Below are 20,990 nucleotides of genomic sequence, written 5' to 3'. Positions count from 1 at the left end.
TGTGCTGTGGGGGCAGGGACCTCTTCTCCGCTCTGCTGTTTGGCTCAGTGGATGTGGAAAGCCAATTCCACAAAACAAAATTAATTCTCAAGAGCTATAAAAGCATCACAAATAAACAAACCCTCTAAAAATAAAACAGAGCCTCTGACTGACAGCCTTTCCTTCGTTTTACCCCCTTAGTCCCTCACACTGATGAATAACAGCAAACCTCTGGAGCTAAAATAAAGAGTCAGAGAGCAGCTTGTATGAGTGATCTGCCAATGCAGGAAAAGGTTAATGGTTCCTGTGTGGACAGCAAGGGGAAGGGGGAAGGTAAAGGCCACACGCTGGAGACTGTTAGAAACAACGTGGAGCATTTTATCCAGAGACGAGCAATTAAAGTGTGTGTGTGTGTGTGTGTGTGTGTGAGTGTGTGTGTGTGAGACCACTTAAGGGAGAGAGTGTGACTTTGTGTGAGTGATTGCATTTTTCTTGCATGTCTGTTTTGCTTTTGATCGCTCACGACAAACGTAGCTTTATATGGTCATGAGGCGCGTGTGATGGGTTCCTGCATCCTCCAGGTTTACGTTTGCCTCAGCTCTGTTGATAGTCACCGACGTCTGTAAATGTCAGGGGAAAATTTAAAAAACAGAGAGAAAAAAATGTGGTCTCATGGCCCTAATAAGTATTCAGGGAATTGTTTTCTTTTCTCAGGAAAGGAAGTGAAATTGAGATCCAGTCAGGAGTAGGAAAAAAGCCTTTTTTGTGAGGGCTTTCATAAACGAGGGCACTGATGGAGATCACAGAAAGTTTATTTCTATTATGACTGTTTAGAAATTTACAGACAGTTTTTTTTTTATTAAAAAGGCTACTTTTAATGTTGAAAATATTCATAACATTAAGCACAATATGGACTGCAAGGCATAATCGTTTTGAGGAAATCTTTCAGATAAGTTCCCCAAACTTTGGTTGTCATGAGAGAACCACAGAATATGTTTAACTTCTACACTGAGAAGTGATCAGTTCTAAGTTTGCAGAAATGTTTTATTCTTTTTTTCATTATGACTCTTAACCTGAAGAGTTACTAAAATGTTAAAGTTAACAAAGACATTTATTTAATAAATTATCAGAAAGTGGATCTCTTCACACACACTTAAACAACATGAAATTAGTTTTGTGCATTGTGATGACCTCCATGTCGTTTTGTCTTTATAGGTCATGTGATACTCAGGTGGACCGAAGGTGGCCTAGTCGGGTGACTGTCATTCATCAGAAGTCGGGTGTTCGGATACCGGACTAGACCCCATTTTCTTACAGGCTTGCAGGGAGTCCATACAGGAGAGGAGAGGAGAGGAGAGGAGAGGAGAGACAAAGAGTCACCAGGACTGCTCCTTATATGCCACAATCAGCCCCTGATGAATGAAAACCCTACAACTAAACCTTGTTAGCGCCGTGCCAGGGTCACATGACCTACCAAGACAAACTGACAAGAGGGTCATCACAGCATCAAGCGTTCAGCCATCTATGTATCTGTTCATCTTTTGGTGTGAATTGCACAGAATTGGTGATATCCATCCATCCATCCATCCATCCATCCATCTCTTGTTTTTTCTCTTATCTCACTTTTATATTTAATATAATGGTGCTAGATATTAAAATTATGGTGCTCACAGCTTCAAAAACTGCCTTTGAAACCTCCCTGGCTCTTATCAATCATCACAACCCACTTATGGAAAATAAATCCACCATAACGAGCAGTTCTGTGTGGTTACATTTTCTTTTTTCTAAAGTGCACCAGCCAATTGCATCGCTTTGCAGAAGGAAGTGTGCCACTGCACATTGACATTGTGACAGGATATAAACACGGATTGTTTCCCCCTTAGCTGAGGTGTGATATTAGCTTTTGACTGGCTGATGCAGTTCAGTCGAAAAGACATAGTTCCTGCATAAAACTGCTCACAACACCATTTGAGGATGATTTCTTGAAAAAAGACATTTGCAATGAGTAGCTTTGGTCAGAAAAAGAAAAAACAGAAGTCAGTTGTAACCTGGTTCTGGTATATTCAAGACAAGGAAGGCAACTCTACAGTAAATATCTGCAAACACCGGCACGTCAGGTGGACAATTAGCACTACAGGCCAGCAGAACAACATGTAAATTTGACTTGAGGCTGAACTGTCCCTTTAAGCGTTCAGCCACCTGGATAGTTCTTGTAAACTGAACAGTGTCTGAACAGAGCAATAATATCCCTTTGCACAGCAAGCCTTCCTGTCCCCTGTCGTAAAGTGAAATACCAGCAGGGCTCAGCTCCGGATGTAAAAAAACAAAAAACAAGCTTTGATCACTCTTCATCCTGTGGAGGCTAAAGTCATGCAAAAAGCACTGACCTTAGTCCAAAATGCAGAGTTCACTATCAGACCTTGTCAAATGCCACATGCAGTTACAGGCACTTGCACATGAAACCGTGAATGTTTGTCTGTTTGTGGTTTCTCTCTTCCTCCACTGAAATACGGCAGGTACTGAAGCAAAACCACTAATATCAAAGGGGAAGCAGGAGTTTATTCAAAAAGCAGCTATTTCCACGCTGACTGATAGCAAACAGATGAAAGCATAGTAAAATCCATCTACACGTAGCGATCATTCTCTGGAAGGAAGCTGCTGAGAGTCAGATTATCTCCCACCTCGTCGTCGCTGTCTTCAGCCCTTGGCATCACCAGGACTCCATTGGGCACCGGATTGTGCTGTCTCGTATAGTTGTAACTCCTCTCGGGCAGCAGAGCAGAAATGCACATCATTTCTGTTTCCTTTTGAGGTTTGCGCTTGCGCTTCCTCGATGACAGTTTGGCGCAGAGGACAATGGTAGTAAAGATAAAGATTGTGCACACCAAAGCCAGGCAGGCGATGACAATGAGGCACTGCTTCACCACGTTCTGGGTCAAGCAGGGTTGAACCTCGGTGCTGGGGGTTGATTTTGAGATTTCACCGTGTGGCGATTTAGTAGCTGGGGCTGACTTAGTTATTGGATGTGGTAACACCGTGGGCCTACGGGGGAACAGGATTATTGCAATGGTGGAGTTGGGAGATTCAGTTGACGTAGAGGTAGCGTTTGACTGTGTGGAGATAGAAGAACTCGAGGCAGAAACGGACTGAGTTGCAGATGAAATCTCAGGGCTGGTCTTCAGTGTCTTGGCTGTTGTGGGAGGCAAAGAGGTGGACACCTGTGGCACACGTGTTGTCTCTGAGATCGACTCTGCCGTCGATGGGCTTGCAGTAGAAACTGAAAGGCTGCTGAGGTTCTGAGTGCCTGGAGCTGCAGTAGATTTCTCAGAAGAGAAAGTGGATGATAACACTGATGTCATTTCAGACTCAGTGATGGATGTGGGCTGTGGAGAAGACACAGCTGCTGTTGATGAGAATGTTGCAGGAGCAGTGGTGTCTGGCGCTGTGGTTGACTGTGGATGGGACCCATCCTCTGCATGTGTTGTTATTTCTTTCATGGTCACTTGGTGGGAGGGTTGAGTTTCAATCAAAGCTGTAGAGGTATGAAGTAACTGCGGAGCGGAGCTGCTTGTGGCTGCTGCTGCAGGGCTTGTAGGAACCAAAGTGACTACACTGTCACTGGAGATTTTAGTTTTGTTACTGATAGCTGCCGCGCTAGTTTCCACTGTGGTTACCACTGTGCTCTGTACCGCTGCAGAAACGGTAGTAGCTGCAGGTCTGTGAGTTGTTCCCCACACTGCAGGGTGTGAATCTGTTTTATTGTGAAATGCAAGTGCAGTTGTCAGCTGGGCACTTGTCTTGTTGGGCTCAACAGTGTAGGTAGAACCACTGCTTTCTGGGGTGGAAGCAGCCACGATGAATAATCCCCATAAAAAGGCTGGAAATGTCTTCATGCTGAGGAGTGTCATAGCTGCGTTAAGCTAAATCTGAAATTGCAGAATGAGTTAAAAGTTAACAAAAAAAAAAGATACATGGAAAAAAGATACATGGGAGGAAAAATCACTGTGTCAAGTGTACCAGTTACATCGTGTGATGAGGCAATCATGTGTCTGTCACCACACCCTTTGCTTTACGTTCACACCAAAACTCAAAAGTATAACACTGAATATTAAATGTGAAACCTTTTAAGCAGACTGGCAGGGGATTCACATTTTGTATTTTCAGTCAGAGAAAATTATAATCTTTAAAAAAAAAAAAAACAACCCAAAAACAAACCAAAATGTAAAATATGTAGCGAGAAATAAAATCTGATAAATCAGACTCCTGTGCCAGAACTTATCTGGCACCATTAAACATAACGAGATAAGCGGTAGATCCTTAAGTCAGAAAAGTTTAACCACAGCAGTGGACGTGTCTTACCTGTCTGCAGGTGGAACAGAGCACGGGTGAGGACGAAAAGTGATAAAAGTTCAGCTCATTTCAACCACTTTCAGAGGACAGTCTCGCAGTACTGACTTGTCGACTGTAGGTGCTTGACAGAAAGAAGAGAATAAAAGAAAACAGGAAATGTTCACACTTTTTTTTTTGGAAAAACCCAACACGGCACACCGTAATGTTTTCAGATACAGACAGTTCCTTTTGAAGCACACAGCTTAAGCTTGCATCAGCCAGGAGGCAAACCGTTTCACAACCTTGTTTCGTTTTTATCATTTTTATAAAAAATAACATTTGAAGACATAACCAAGTCCTGTCAGCTATAATCAGGTATGTAGCAGAAGGTCTGTCTTACCTTTCTGATGGAAAGCTCAGAATGGATCAGTTGTTGCTCTTTGGCCAGCCTGATTACTACTTCATCTAACGTAACAGGAAGTACTCAGTTCTGCAAACTGCTCAGATGCTTCCCGCATGTCACCCTATGGTCACATTTCTGTCTAAGATTTAAAGCTACATGTCATGCGCAGATCATGGTTAACCACAGCGACAGGACACACAGTTACATATAAACGTATAAACGATGGATGGATCATGTGTGATAGACGGATACCTGATTTGGTGTCTTATGAATTGAAAGCCTGTCACCTTGTAACAGTCACCTCACAAGAAGCTTGGACACCCACATTTGCACGCTGGGGAAACTGAAATGCTCATCTTCTGTGGAAATGATAACTGTCACTTCCTGTACTGGTGAGTCACACTGAGATGTGGCTACGAAAAAGGCAAAACGCAAGCTTTAAAAAACAGTGACACAAAAATGATTTTTTTTTTGTTTCGTTGCCAAGAAGTGAACAAAAGAAACAAACAAACACACACACACACACACACACACACACACACACACACACACACACACACACACACACACACACACACACACACACACACACACAAAGCAAAACTACCAAATGGAAAAACTGACAACATAGATCTATACAGATCATGCAATGACGCTCTTTATCTAAAACACTGAGCAGTTAGATGATTACATGTGGCTTAAAATAATCCATCAATATTGCCTAAACCTCACTGTCAATATCTACAGTTTGTCTTCTATTATTGTAGAGTGGATATTTATAGTTAGGTGCCAGTGCTGTCAGATATTGTTAACCTGCTTTAGACAAGAAAATTCACTGAGTAATACTGTAACTGCATACAGACTTTTTTCTTGTTGGATTTTTGGAAGAAATATTAAGAATAAAGAATACAACTGTGCAGCTGTATCTTCTAGATCAGACTCAGAATTGTCCAATCATGGCCATACACTGTACTTATGTAGTGTACTTTTCTACTTAATACAAACATGTCTAATTGCTGAGGAAACTTCGACGTGCACACTACGGGAGCCTTCTGATCAGCTGCTCCAACGCCTGAGCGGCAGCTGTCTGAAGTATAAGTGTAGCCCCATGCTTTTAACCATGCTTTATTTTATTTATTAATTTTTTTCTGGAGCCAACAGTGATCATATCAGGTGCATTTAAAGAAAAAAGAAAATCCTGGAAATCAGTCCAAAAAAACTAAAAACCTAGTTTTTTATCTGGCTGATGCCTCCTTCATAGTCACCTCTGGACCATTTTAAGTGTGCGTACTGTTTTTGCCCCTATGCATACGTTATGGGCCTCTTGTACCCGTGCCTCTTCATAATGGTAAGCCTCCAGCTTTACTAACAAGAAGTGGCCAAAGCCACAGAGAGGCAGATTTGGAAAGTAGGTTTAAGGTGGTTTTGTTGTGGATGAAAAAAAACTTCACTTCCTGGGCACAATGGTGGGCTGGACTGCACAACAACTAAGGCTGTTTCCTTCTGAATGTCCTGCCCCTCACTCAGGGCGCACTGACAGCCGCACTCCAGTGTTGAAATTCACAGTGCATGACCCTGTTAATTGTATTAAAAGATGATGAGTACGCTCTTGACCTTACTCCTTGTTCCTGGAAATGCTGGACTCTTCAAAGTTACAGTTGGAGAAACTGGGGTCAGTTTGAAATAAACAAGTTTGTTGTCTGCACAAGTTTGAAGCAGTCTAGAGAAATGACCTTCAAATTGAAATCAGTTAAGGTTTCTGATTTGTATGGGAATTATTCTCATTTCCAGAACTTTTTAATCACACTGCATATTTAGACATAGGGTGGATGCTAAATAAAGCAAGCACCATCCAAAAGCTCAATTAATTAACAATTAATTAACTCAAAGTAATAGACTGATTAACCACAAGAATTTCACTCACTCACAGTCTAAACCACACAGCAGGCCATAATATTACAACTATAACTCCAATAAAGGCACCACTAGCACAGTCAGAGGTCCAGTTCAGTGACTCACAGACAGCGGTTTTACATGCAAACATGTGAGGAATGACTCGCTTTTGAAGTGAGCCACAAATGGCCATTGAAGAAACTGCGGATCACCACCAAAGTCGCAATTCAAGCTTGTGTGTCCATGTGCATAGATATTTGGCCATGCAGAGTGAAGGACTCCAGGTATACAACATATGCAGATGTGCAAAAACCCAACATTAAGTAGCTCACAATGGCTCATTGTGGATGATGTTGTGCACAGAGCTAATGCTGACTGGTTGAAAATTGGGCCTGAACAGTTAAGGGAGAACCATTGGGGAGAGGCACAAAAACCATTTAAAAAAAGACGATGAAAAGACCATACAGGGCCTGCAGTGGACACATTTAGTTATTTTTAACACTCAGTTTCACTTGAGCTCTTTGCAAGTTTGAACTTCAGTCGTCTGAGTGATGGACCAACAACAGCACAAACAAAAATAGCTCACAGTCCAGTTGGTCTACCTCACTTTTTTTGCCCCCTGCTGACAGTAAACATGCTGACAATGGTCCACAGAGCTGCGTGTTGGCTCTGCACAGAACTAACCCATAACTGTCCCTGCCCCTTTATACTAAAACAGTTGATCTCAAACCTTTTTTCTGACATTCCCCATCTTTACAAGGGTCAAGGTATTTAAAGTCAACACGACAGCAAAACCAAATTCTTGTTAATTTTCCCTTTAAAAAAATCATTTTAGCTCAGCTTAGCATAGGTTAGTCCTCCACTTCTCCCCTGTGGAGGCTCTGTGCTCTGCCCTCATAGTTTGAGAACCTCTGTTCTGAAAGCAGAGCCCAAAGTTGGAGCAGGAATCTAGTCCCACCTCAGACCCCTTCATAGGTTACTTTAGATTTAGAAAAAACATAGCCTGACCTTTTCTTTAAAGCACTCATCACAGTGCCAAGGGGCCTCCTGGATTATCATTATTGGTCTATTTACACATTAGAGAATTGTAATAAAGGTGCTGGTCAGCTCAGAGTACAGGTTAAATGATCTTGTATACCGTAGGCTGCACTATTCAAGGTCACGGGGGCCCACAGGTCATTGTAGTGCTAGTGCTGGTACCAAGCCTGGATAAATAGGAAGGGCATCCTCCATTAGACTTCCATTGAGTATCGGCTGAGGCCTAGAATAACAATGACCACCAATGATACTGCTGTGCTAGTGGAAGCTGGGCTACTGTTGACTAAAGACAAAGGAGGAGAGGGAGAAGGCATGCATGGAGGCAGCGAGAGAGGAGGGAAGACAGGAGTGCGGAGGCGAGAGTGATGTGAAATGTAGGGACTGCAAACGACACAGAATATAGATCCGCCAGGCAGGAGGAGAGGAAGACCACAGAAAAGATTCATGTGCATGGTGAAGGACGACATAGAGGACTGGAGCGAGGGGGAACAGACGGAAGCAGCCAAAGGAAGATGATTTCAGCCAAATAACAACACATTTGAATGCAAAATGTTGTGAAATAACTACAGCTGTCACAAGCAAAATGGAATCTGGCAACCTTGTAAGATTACCTTGATCTTGTAAACCTGAGATGTAGGAAAGTGGTAGAAATGCTAAATAGTATCACACTTACAGCAGTCATCAAATGTCCTTCTTGCCAACAGTGACTGATACGCAGTGCGTCTCCAGACGAGGCCTGTAAAACTAGCCTGAAATGCTATGCTTAATTTTTCAGCGTGAGAACTTGAATCAGACAGCATGATGGGTTTTGATTGACGCACCAAAAAGATCAGAATAAACGGAGGCAGATGGAGGGTTCCCATGTGTAAAATCTTTATTATGTGCACAGAACTGTTCGTCAGGGGGAGGGGTTTGAGTGAAACACGAGCTGGGTGAGTGGTCCCTTCCCAACACCAATATACACTGGAGAGGGCAACCTTTGACCCTTGACAGTGACGAGAGGCACCACTACATTTGCACAACATTTACACCAGAGAGATGCACCCCTCCCACCCCTCGATTAAAACCCCAGTTAAATTTAAAGCCCAGAAGATCAGGAATAAAATGTTTTTTTAAGAAGGGATTCTTTCACATTCATAAATCTGATGGATTATCATTGAGCAAACTGATGGGAGGAAGAAGCATATATTGTTTTAAAAAAACAAAAAAACAATCCAGGTTGGCTATATCATTCTACCAGGCTGTGACTGGAATGTACAACAGGAGAAAGAAAACAAAATGTAAAAGCAGTGCATGAAATGGCACACAATCCATATTTGGCAACACAAAAATGAACAATGGAAATACTGATGCTACATACAGTTGTAGAGTACAAACGTTACATAAGAACCACAATTTGAAAAAAACAAAACAAACAAAAAAAAACAAACAAAGAAAATAAAAGAAAATTAAGACTGTTCCTTCAACAAAAATGTCTTTGCTTCAGATGTGTACACGGGCTGCGAGAGTTTTTCCTTTTCCCGCCGTGCTGTCGGGGCGAAATGTGAGACAGAAGGCTTTGATGAGGAAAGATAAAAAGTTCATCTTGGAATGTGGGCTTGGAATCGTCACGGGGACAATGCCAAGCTCGATGAAGCCGAATCTGTTGAATTTGGCCGTGGCTGACCCCATCTGGTCGGTTCTCTCCCTAAAAACGACGAGCGGTCCTGGGAAGGGGCCGCGTCTTACATGGCGACCTTTGCGACCTGCTCTTCCAGTCTGGCGATGCGACGGTCCTGAAGGATGACACGGTCCCTGAGTGACTTGAACTCTCGGAGCACCTCTTCCAGCTTGTCTTCCATTTTCTGGTCAAAAAACACAGAGCGAATTAGCTCCATGAAGCCATTTAAAAACATCGTTTATCATTTTAAACATTTAAAGAACTTTTTGGAAACAGTGATTTTTTTTTTTAATTTCTTGACTTCAGGCAATAGAGACCCTGCAGCAGTTAACATTTTCCTTTGCTGTTACACTCAATTGTGACTCCAACACCCGAGTATGTGCTGATCCATAATTTTAGTGAATTGTTCCAACCATAATAATTACTGGGAATGGAGAATTGAAAAGTCAGCTAAAAGAGGGAGCAGTAATGAGACGAAGTTACACAACACAGATTCGGCTTTTCAGTCCTGACACTCACTACTGAGGATTGTGGAGAAGCGTGCTTCTGGACAGTTGGGACGTTTTCCGCTTTTGTGGCCGGCTTGCTCTCCAGAACATTCGTCTTGACCACTTTCAGGTCCCGGTTCTTTGTGGAGACGTAGCCATCTTTCAGTGAGATCAGGATGGGCCCACCGTTCTTGCCCGCAAACCACTCCTCCGCCTCCAGGGAGGGATCAGGGCCGGCCGTGTCTGGGTACAGGTCGTCCTGGAACAGATCCGACTGGGCAGGTGCAGACGATACAGGGAGAAAAAACAAAACCAAATGTTGAGGTGTAAAAGAAGTTAGAGGACCTGGTCTTTAGAGCAGCAAAGGAAGCACAGCAGGCAGGTAAAGCTATATAAACAGACTTACCTTACGTGGGACTGTCATGATGATTGGTTCGCATTTTCTCTCGTGTAATTTGTAAAACCTACAGAGAAAGTTAATATTAGACAAGAATACGAGCTGTCAGAGGAGCAAAAATATCAAAAGAATTCCTACTTCTAGTTTCTAAAGCAGGGCCAGGGACTAAAATTGGCCTGACAAAGACTCCAATCCGGACAACTGGACAGCTTTAGAAAATATAAAGAGGGACATAAGCTTGAGACTTTTAACTGAATTTTCACACGTTTTACAGCTTTTACAGTTTTACAGCTCCAACTGATAAAAGCCTTCCACATTGACATTCATTCATATTACATCAAAGCAATAGACATTTAATTATTTGAATAAAAAGATGTCACTATAATAGAAGTCCCCCCCCCCCCCCTTTATGGCTTCACAGTAAAAACAAAACAAAAACTTTCCATTATGTTAAATGAGTTTTACATGAAGTCTAAAGTGTGAATATTTTGATACTGAACATCTGTGGATTGTTGGTCACATAAAATTAAATATTATCTGAAACACAGATTTTGCTGCTTTGGGCTTAGAGTGAAGTTTGGATCAAGCTAAAAATAGAGTTATGGACTTAACGCACTTGTTTTGCTGGCATAAATAACCACCACATCTACATAAACACACACACACACACACACACATTTTCTATGGTATACCACAACTACATTATTTATAAAAAAATATTCTATGATTCCCTCAACTGTGAGTCACATCTCCTTGGGGACTTTCCACTTTGAGAATTACTGGTAAATCTAATTTGGGGAGGCTGCGGCTCTGGAGGTAGAGCAGGTCGCCTACCAATCAGAAGGTCAGCGAATCAATCACATGTCTACATGTCGAGGAACCCCAAGCTGCCCCGATACATGCATTGGAGCGCAAGTGCATAAATGTTGGGTGAAATGGGATTAGCCTTAGAAAAAAAAAAAAATCACTTCTATGCATATGGGTGAATGTCTTGTAGGAAGAAGGTCCTTTGACCTTCTCACAGACTCACAGACTTGCTCGTCTCAATAAACACGTCCATCAAAGACTCATCAGGCAAGTTGTAGTAAATTTTTGACAGAAAGTAAAACTAATCCTACTAATAATAATAACTAATATTTCCTTTATATTTTTATTTTATTTTAGTCCATTTTTCCAATTTCAAAAAAAGAATTTAATTTAGCTTACTTTTTTAACATGTCTCATATTCATTTTAATGAACTAAAATGGGTTTTCACATTGAATCATAGTTTTTAGTATATTTTTAGTTAACCTTGGACATTGAGTAGAAAAATTATTACTGTACCTTGCTATTTCACATTTGTTGACATCCAGACCTCTTTTCGGCATGTACCCCATGCCCCTCTGGGGCTCCTTGGTGGAAAAGGTGTTGAGGTAGTGAACGAATGGTGCCTCATCAGTTATCTCAAAGTACCGAATGCTGCTGTCACCCTGAGGACACATTCACAGCTTAAAGTTAAGTTTGTGAAAAGAGTGATAAAGGGTAATTCAAAAAGAAAAAAGAAAAGCATTTGTAAATAAGAGTTTGATTTACCTTTCCACACAGGTAAACTATGTTGGTGTCAGGGTCATAGAAGGGCAGCAGGACTCCATTACTGGTGTCCATCTCTTGAACACATATTGGTTCATCCATGCTATCCTGGAAACACAAAATTCCTCCCATGTAGTGACAGCATAGTGTCAGATAACATTTACAGATCTAATAGATCTGCCCCTGTTAGACTTTGATTTGACTGCCCCCAGCTGGAGATGAGGTGTCATAGCCTCAGAGTACAGATAAACGCTCCTCCTGTACCAATCAGGAAAGGAGAAACTGACGATGCCCCTGATATTTTGACTTGTATTATTGGACAGAAAGCAAAATTCCCTAACCTTAACATTACTTTAAAAGACAGGAGTGTCATGAGGATGACAGTGTAATGTGATGTATCAGTGTGTTCAGTATTAAATGACTTCAGTGACATACAGTTTTCCAGAGGGCTAGCTGGCGCTCGCTCATGCGGCTGAATCCAGTGGTGAAAATGTTTCCATCTGCTAAAAAGATTGCTCTCATTGGCCGAGCTCCCTCGTGAGCTTTGTCCTTCTCCTTAAAACAGAAACACACTGGTCAGGTTTGGCGATCAATGCTTTGAAGTGAAGCGCTATGGCCCCCGAATCCCTCAGGGCTTTCACTTACCGCCACAATCTTTTTTTTACGAGGGTCAATGACGCGGACCTTCTTGTCCTTGCAGGCGGTGCAGAGCAGGCTGCCGTTGCGGCTCCAGCTGACACTAAAGATAACATCAGGGTGCATGTCCTCCAGGTTTATCATAGCCTCTCCTGTGCCCACATTCCAGATGATGATCTGATTGTCACACCCTAAAATGGACACGCACAGTGTGAGTGCACACGCCTCTTTGTCCGAGTTTATTTTCAGCACTTTACACCACACGGAGCAATGCAACGACGGTAGGGGGTCGAGATAATCGGTCAGATCTGGAGTTCAGCTGTGTGCAGAGGATGAGTTACCCATGCAGGCAGCATTACTGCACTTGGAGGGAATGGATTGTTCCAAAGCTTCAGGTAAAGGTTACCTGCGCTGAGAAGAACATTGCGTGCGGTGGGGTGCCAAGACACAATGCCAACCCTTTTAGAATGGCCCTCTAACACAACCACAGGCTCTGAAAGGGGAGATTCCAGTCCGTTCTCAGGTATCTGCCAGACCTACACCGGACAAAGAAAGTTAGAGAAAATCTGCTGAATAAAGATCTTTTTAAATAAATATTACACAGAAAGTAGTGCAAGCTTGACAGCGGTACATTAACTCCATTCTAGTTTATAACAACATCCTATTTTCTCTTATATTATACAGCACATAGTTCACAATACATAAACTGTAAAGGGCAACTGCACTTAAAGTACTGCTCTGTTAAATACTAAAGCATAAACCATAAAAACCCCAAGAAAAATCAAATGTCATGTTCTTACCATGACTGTGCAGTCCTCCGAGCTGCTAGCAATGACATGGTCATTATGAGGACACCACTCGATGTCCAACACTGGGCCTGTGTGACCACATACTGTCGGGTAGGCCTTGTCTATACGGCCAGTCTACAACACACAGCACAAGCTTATTATGAAGAGGTCAAAAAGTGTAAGCTAAGGCAGCGCAGTCAAGTCTAGCTAGCTGATAGGAGTTAAAAATAGGCAAAAATTGTCAACAGAAGCGATTCAGTCCTGTTGAATTTTAGTAGAAGACACATGTTCATTCACAAAAGTCTGTTTAGTCACATTTAGTCCTTTACAACCTATAAAAAGAGCACATAACATTTCACGATGTTTTCCAATGACTGAATTCATTTGTGGCCGAAGTGGAGGTGGTGAACTTTGATATTCAGCTACAAAACAACTTGCTGCAGACAGGAGATCAGTTTAATGCTCTTTGGGTATTTACTTAAAATCTGATATCCAAGTATCATTTTCATGTGCAGACACAGTAAAAACTTGTCATTTCTGTCTTTTCCACATGACTCAAAGTAAAAGCACTTTACTCCAGATGTAGGACACTGAGCAGCGACTATAACCTAATCATCCAAGCAGCCTAAAATAATGTCAGAGCAGCTGTCCTCTGTGTGGATTATGTGTTGACTGATACGGCTGTAACATGACACAAACTGAATGCCTTTAGAATCGTGCGAATTTAAACATTGATTATCTATGGTTTTTACTACAGATATGACGCCTGAGGCTAACAGCAGGGACGCACTGAAGAGCCGGTATTCATGGTTAATTCACCACATGTTCTGAATGACAGAGTGTGCTGCAACACCCCCTGTGCCTCTGGGTAAGCTTTACACTCTCAGTGTCCAATTTTTGAACCAGGAACAGTTTTCTAAAAGATTTTTTTTTCCGACCTGACATTTAAAGCCACAATTTTTGCCTTTGATATTAAGACCAAAAACATTTGCAATGTCATTATGAAACACCTCAATCACATCATATCCATAAGTTCAAATGGGCCTTCAGCCGAGTTCCCAGCTGGGCTGGTCTGAGTATTTAAGAAACTGCTAGTCTACTAGGATTTTCTCTGTACAACTATCTCTTGGGTTTGCAGACAATGGGAAACTATCCAGTGAGCAGAATTTCTTTGGGTGAAAATATTTTGGTGATGTCAGTAGTTAAAAAATAAATTTAAAAAAATCTGTTAATATATAACAGATCAAACCTTGAAGCAGATGTGCTACACCAGCAGAAGACCAAACCAGGTGTCACTCCTGTCAGCTCAAAACTAAACTAAAACAAAATGAACCCAATTTACACAGCTTCCACAAAGTTGGACAACAGAGTGGAAAAACATTTCTTGCTCTAAGTCTCAGTTCAGGTGATAGAGTCAAAATTCAATCTAAACAACATATTGGGGGCGTAAAGGTACAGGAAACGTTTTCTTGGGAAACTTTGGGCCCCTTAGTACCAACTGACCATCATTGAAACTCCACAGCCTGCCTGAGTGTGCCCATCTTCTTTTGGCTCTTCCCAGCAGGATAACACACCATGTCACATATCTCAAATGGTCTCCACAGTCACCAGATCTCAGCCCACCCTGCTTAAGGTGGTCCAAGATTCTGGTACTAGTACCTAATAAAGTGGCCGGTGAGCATATCTAGTTATAGAACTTAATATTTCTTTGATGTTGTGCCCTGACAGGTGCTGCTTATATGCAAACATTCTCTCAGTAGATCAACTAATTGGTGGCCACTGAGATGACCCCCCCCCCCCCAAATCTTGTTTTTCTTGCAGTTATTAGTGGTGAACTCTGAAATGTAACAATTACATGCATTCTTATTCATGAGGTGCGTAAAGTATAACAGCTTTCACACTGTTGTTCAGTAGCTGTTTCTATCTATTCAGTGTTGCCGTGGTGTTAGCTTGTTTGGCCAGTTCTGAATATGAATTACCACTGGGATACTGATGTGAGCTGCATTTAAAGTGAAAAAACGCTGCACTATCATATCACATGAACATCATTTGAGGCACATTTTGTAACAAAATGATTTCCCACCACAGCGGAAGAAAGAACATCACAGATCACATCACACGACTGCACACTTCTATTCTCTCTTATAGCTCAAATTATATTATTTAAATGCATCTGCCCTCACAACTCTTTGACACCGATGGAAGCAAGGCATCTCACCTTTTGGAGAGGAAGTACAAGAAAAGCACCTCCCCCGCTGGCCTCTATGATGATGGCGACAAACTTGGGGTTGACGGCACAGAAGGAGCTATCCCACGTGACCCTGGACACGCGGATGTCATCGTAGCACTGGTCGTTCCTCACGGCCTGGCCGAACACGTGACGGAACTTGCTCTGTCGCACAACTCGCCGCATCATATCTGCAGAGAGGATGTCAGGGTTTTGTGCATTTTGCAGGCAAATGTTCTAATTAAATGACGACAGTTTGCTACACAAGTGAAAACCAAGTGGCCTCTTGGTCTGCACAAATCTGACAATGAGCATCCCGGAGAAACAAATACCTCGGGGTAACTTTGGTTTAGTGCCAGCACAGACTCTCATCTCACATTATGCTCACTAACAGTGACTAAATTTGGTCCTGTGCATGCAGAGGAAACAAGTCGGCTCTACCTACTGGCAAATGCTATGAAGTTAAACCATAGAAGAAGACACATCTTGCATGCCGAGTGTGACACGTACACATTAGATGGGTATATTAAAAACAACCCAAGGCGGTTCATTTCAAGTCCTAAACATGTATATTCAAAATGTATTTTGGGTCTATTGATTCAGATGCAGCAACGAAAGTTCAGCCCCGTCATCGCGGATGTTATATTTTTAAAGTGCTGCATCAGTTCCTGTGAGCACACCACAGATGGCCTGTTGTTGCTCCAAGATTCTGGATATGATCTGAATTGTTGATGCACGCTGGAGCTCTGTGTGTCTTTAAGCACATTACCCCCGTTTCTTATTGAATTCAGCCCCAAGTCATCAGGTAGTAAGTGCAGACATCTCATGAAGTTAACCCTGGCTTGTCTTAGGCACAGTCTATTGTAATTCCCAAACTCTCGGTCTTCAGGACTTTTATTCCGTTTTAGTGACAGGCTTTATTGTATAATTATGTGGGAAACATCCTGTCTCAGGACAGTAATTAAGGTGCCAGTCTGAACTGACTGAGCGTTACACAAGCTGCAGGCTTTCTTTTTTCCCTCCTGACATCCACAGGTCTGTCAACACACCAAACCCACCTGCTTTCGCACGTCGAGCCACAGATTCTGAAAATGGAAAGCTGAATCATGCATTATTTTTGACTACCATCGTTTTTTTGGCAGTTTAGTTAAAAAAAAAACAGCTTTGCAAATAAGTTTTCCAGAGTTTTACTGATTTTAAAGACATTTAAAGCAGGATGAGCTGCTCCAGTCTCACCAATCACCAATGTGTCAAGATAAGATTGACGCTGTAAAGCCCATTTTACACCCACACTGAATAGATGTCTTTGATTATTCAGGCTGGTTAGACTTCAGGACTGTGCGCATGTGTACAGATCAGGATTGACTGACACTCTTCTGTAGTTTTGCTGCGTCACATATAATAATGCGGCTGCTTTTTAATTCATATTTAGTGTGTAAATAACTACCTCACCAGCCACAGTTTATACTGCCCATATGGAGAGCACTGATAATGCCTTAAAAGCACTTCTATCTGCAAATATTATCACACCTTTGTGCAATAAAAGGAAGTGGTGAATTGCTCTTCCTAGAAATACAATGCTTGCTCTGGAAATTCCCATGGCAATTCCCAAAGCTGCAAACACTGACCACATTGCTGCAGGGCTGCATAATGCTTGAACAGCAAAGCGCTGCTGTTTACAGCCCATCGGAACAGCATGTTCCCTCAGTCAATATTAGATCTCCATTCAGCAGCAGTCACCTTCACTCCACATATTCACCTGACAAGATGAGATGCCTCACAACCCCGCAGGCTTTAGTTGATGCTACTTATTTAAAATGATGCTCTCTGCCCTCCACCACCCAACCCAACCCCAGCACACACATCACTGAGCATCATGATGGTGGCCTTACAGACAGCAGAGCACACAGTATTTAGCCTTGACGCTGCAGGTAAAGACTAGTGCTAACATTTTGTGGTCCGAGAGTCAGAAGGGGGACAGTTTGGTGTGTGATGCCAAAAAGACTCAGTCAGCAGCCCCCCAAGGTGTCTGGCCTCCCTGGCTGCTATACTCACAGTCTGGGCAACTGTGATTAAATGGGTGTGTGCGATACTGCCACTTTAAATCCAATTCAGCTTTTGTTTATAATAATGGCCACATACATGGGATATATATTTTAAAATTAAAGGCTGAGTATTTCATGTACGTCGTATTCATCGGAGGCTCTGTGCTAGCGTTAAACAAAGGTTGCTGGCTAACGTTAGCCGACACAACCACAAAGCTCCGCATGTCCTCGCCGCCCCCCGCTCTCCTCTTTAAATCAGTTATATTAATAATTTTATTTAGCAGTCAATGTTCACTTGTGATTTTATATGACCTCTTCAGACTCTTAAAAGTAGATAGTTACCGTTATTTAAAAGCTTTACGTGCTTTTAGCAAAACCGGCTAACATAACGTTAAAGAAGAAGAGGATGGGGGGTGGATATGTGTGTTTTGGTCAGTATAGGGTTTTTGGGGAGCATTCCCCAGAGATATCCAAGAAACACAGCACTAAGCGAAGTTTAATCTAAGCTTTAACCAAATACGGTGTAACAGACTAAAATTTATACGGTTCAGGGGAAGGTGATAACCGCAGACACTGTTCCGCCGCACTGCCGGGGAGGGGGGGAGCTCGGCAGCTGTGCCGGTGGGCCGGGGCTGGGTCACCAGCAGCGGCGGGCACGCAAGCGTTTCACCGCCAGCGAGTAGGAGGCGACGGGCGGGGAGTGTTTTTCCTCACACATGCGGGGTTTGTGTGTGGTTCACTCAGCGTTTACCGGGGACGAACTACCGCTGCTCTAGCTGGGCAGCGTGTTTTGCATCCTAACGGCTAGCTGCTAACCGTTAGCTGCGGTGGAGCTCTGCCAGCTGACGCAAGTGCAGATATTTCCACCCAAAGGTTTTTTTTCCCTTTCTTTTTTTTTGGCTGCTCCTATTCTCAAACCCATCCAACGAGCTACACAGATGCTGCACAACAAACCACTGATATATAACACGCAAAATGCACAACGTCACTCTTTCTTACCTCCTAAATCTATGCAAGATTTTTCGTACGCACGGGGAAGGGGGGGGCAAATCAATCACAACACATGAATGTGGTAGTTTAGGCGGGCCCTTATCCTGCAGGACGTTGCTAGTATCCCTTGACTTCACCACCAAAAAAAAGAAAAAAAAAGAAGCCCAGCCGCAATGCTCTTATTCCCCTTTCTTCACTGCAGATGGGTAGCCAGAGGCAGTTAAAAAAAAAAATCTAGTGGTATTTCAGGATGCCAGATGGCAAACAGAGCATCTCCAGCTCGCTCCTCACCTGCGGAAGACTAGTATTCGTCTATTCTCATCTCGTTATTGAATTCAATAGAATACGCTGACGACTGGCTACGGCACATGCGCAAATGAAAAGTCGGATTTTTTTCTTTGCTTCTGAATAAATGGGATGGGGTTTGCTGGAAAACTGGGTGTCTTCACTGTATCCTCGTGTTTCTGTTTAAGGAGACATTCTGAAAATATTCGTTTAGTGCAAAAAAAAAATGTGGAAAAGCAGGAGCATCTTTTGTGTGAGGGTCCCTCCCCTCCCCCTCCGTCCCATTCCTCCCACCTACCAGCCTGTCCTGTCCAAAAACATGAAAAAGAAAGCACGAGCGCTCATTAGTACTGTTCTGTACTGCAAATTTTGGTATTGATCCACTATCAAGTAAATACAGGGCCAGTATTACCGATACCAATACTTTAAACCTATACGGACACCTTATGTTTAATAATCATTAAATCACTGTGATTTTTTACTTTCCACAATACTTAATTAACACATCAAAACACACCTTTCAAATTTTTATGTAGTTTGAAAGGGGATTTTTTTATTTTATTTTATTTTATTTTATTTTATTTTATTTTTGGAGACCAGGAATGTAAATATGCCTTTCTTTAAAACACAAACAACCTTCGTTGTTTCTGTTATGCTATAGGTGCTATAGGCCATAAATAAAATAGACGTGACAGTCGGCACAAAAGTTTCGGACATTTTTCACAGTGGATGTTTAAGGTGTATTGGTTTCATCCTATCGCGTTAGTATCCATCCCATACCAACACCAGTGTTGGTATGGATACTATCGATATTTGGATTGATCCGCCGACCTCTCGCACCCAGTCTAACAAGAGGAATCAGCCATTAAATGCTGCCTTGGTTGAATTCAGTGACTATATTTTCACTGAACATATTTAAAGCAACTAAGTACATATGAGGACAAAAGTATCATCCCCTCCCCCATGAGATTGAAAGTTTTTGTCAAAATTTACTAAACAAAAACTGACCTTTTTATTGAGCCACAGCACAAACCACTGGTATGCAATGATGTGCTTTAATGTTATAGGTTGTAAAATCAAGTTAAAACTGAGGGTTATCTTCCAGTTTACACACAGTATAAAAACATCGGCAAGGGTTTGACCTGTCACTTGAGAAAACATTGTGCCAAAAACAAAAGAAATCAGTTTGGGCTTGAGAAAAAAAAATAGATTCTCTCAAAGCAGGAGATGGATATACAAAGTTATCACAGTGTTGCCAAGCTGGAATGGGAGCTAAAGTGGGAAGCACAAGATGTCAAAGACTCTGGAAAGAAAATTAGAAAAAGACGTGAATAAAGACCCCAGAACAACTGCCAGGACATCAGTGAATGACTTAGCAAGGTTGAAAATTGTAGTCTCAAAGAAGACAATCACTAGAACCCTGCAACAGGAAGGGACCGTGAGGTTGCAGAGCAAGAAAAATTCCACTTCTGCAGAAGAGACTCCTTCAAACCAGAGTTAAGTATGCCAAGGACAACCTGGAGAAAGATTATGAATAATGTAAATGTGTTCTTTGGTGAGATGAGACCAAACCAAACACGGGCCACAGAGAATTGAGAGGCATACAACCCAAAGAACACCGTCCCTATAGTGGATCATGGTGGTAGAAGTAGGCATCCTTCAGTGTGTCTGGAACTGGACAGCTCATTAAGGTGGGAGGACTCATGAAGAAAAAGTATGTGTGAAGATTTTGAAAGAAAAACTCAAGCAGTCAGCAGCAAAACTGGATCTGAGTTGTCGCTTTGTCTTCCAACACGACAACGACCCAAAACATACGCCGCGTGAAGAACTGCCTCCACATTACTGATGTATTCCACAAATGAGAAAAATCTGTGGCATGAACTAAAGAGCGAGGTTCATGCCACAAGATGAACAAATCTGGACGAGCTTGAGTGATTTGCCAAAGAAGAATGGGCTGGATTTGCTGAGGAGATGTGTGTTTGACTAGTCCTCATCTGTAGATGTTTGTGATAGAAACAGTTTCCCTTATTGCTAGTTGATGCCTAAAATAAAGGGTTCAGTTGTTTTTATGCAGTCTAGTAATTACATGTCTGATTTAATTTTTTTTAAAGTTGTTATTGACCTTTGGGATAGATAAGAAAGTAACAGGCCTATTTCAGGCCTTTCATTCCCATCATCATGTCTTCATAAAGGTCAACACTGACTTCTCATTAATTTCTAATGATGCATTTCCAATTTCTTTTCTCGCTTGTTACATAAGGA

At 42.2% G+C, this 20,990-nt stretch overlaps 2 protein-coding genes across 2 annotated transcripts; both read right to left on the bottom strand.

The window, feature by feature from the left end:
* Nucleotides 1-835: 835 nt before the first annotated feature.
* selplg (selectin P ligand) lies at nucleotides 836-4,751 on the bottom strand. The gene is made up of 3 exons (XM_063480661.1): nucleotides 4,709-4,751; nucleotides 4,339-4,450; nucleotides 836-3,905 (listed from the first exon to the last, which is right to left on the bottom strand). Exon 3 carries the CDS (start codon nucleotides 3,885-3,887, stop codon nucleotides 2,604-2,606), a length of 1,284 nt encoding a protein of 427 aa, XP_063336731.1. The 5' UTR covers nucleotides 3,888-3,905; nucleotides 4,339-4,450; nucleotides 4,709-4,751; the 3' UTR covers nucleotides 836-2,603.
* Nucleotides 4,752-8,493: 3,742 nt separating this feature from the next.
* coro1cb (coronin, actin binding protein, 1Cb) lies at nucleotides 8,494-18,786 on the bottom strand. The gene is made up of 11 exons (XM_063478562.1): nucleotides 18,453-18,786; nucleotides 15,400-15,599; nucleotides 13,194-13,316; nucleotides 12,800-12,929; nucleotides 12,403-12,584; nucleotides 12,193-12,312; nucleotides 11,761-11,865; nucleotides 11,512-11,657; nucleotides 10,197-10,254; nucleotides 9,822-10,064; nucleotides 8,494-9,486 (listed from the first exon to the last, which is right to left on the bottom strand). Exons 2-11 carry the CDS (start codon nucleotides 15,595-15,597, stop codon nucleotides 9,367-9,369), a joined length of 1,425 nt encoding a protein of 474 aa, XP_063334632.1. The 5' UTR covers nucleotides 15,598-15,599; nucleotides 18,453-18,786; the 3' UTR covers nucleotides 8,494-9,366.
* Between the last annotated feature and the right edge of the window lie 2,204 nt (nucleotides 18,787-20,990).

This window comes from Pelmatolapia mariae, linkage group LG7 (genome assembly GCF_036321145.2).
Source record: "Pelmatolapia mariae isolate MD_Pm_ZW linkage group LG7, Pm_UMD_F_2, whole genome shotgun sequence".
Classification (NCBI taxonomy): domain Eukaryota; kingdom Metazoa; phylum Chordata; class Actinopteri; order Cichliformes; family Cichlidae; genus Pelmatolapia; species Pelmatolapia mariae.
This window is presented reverse-complemented; position numbering and strand designations above follow the sequence as displayed.

Coding starts and splice junctions, on each gene's coding strand:
- selplg (XM_063480661.1), bottom strand. CDS start 3,887: ATGACACTCCTCAGCATGAAGACATTTCCAGCCTTTTTATGGGGATTA.
- coro1cb (XM_063478562.1), bottom strand. CDS start 15,597: ATGATGCGGCGAGTTGTGCGACAGAGCAAGTTCCGTCACGTGTTCGGC. Junction 13,317..15,399: donor TTGTACTTCCTCTCCAAAAG/GTGAGATGCCTT, acceptor TGTGTGTTGTAG/ACTGGCCGTATAGACAAGGC. Junction 12,585..12,799: donor CAATGTTCTTCTCAGCGCAG/GTAACCTTTACC, acceptor TGTCCATTTTAG/GGTGTGACAATCAGATCATC.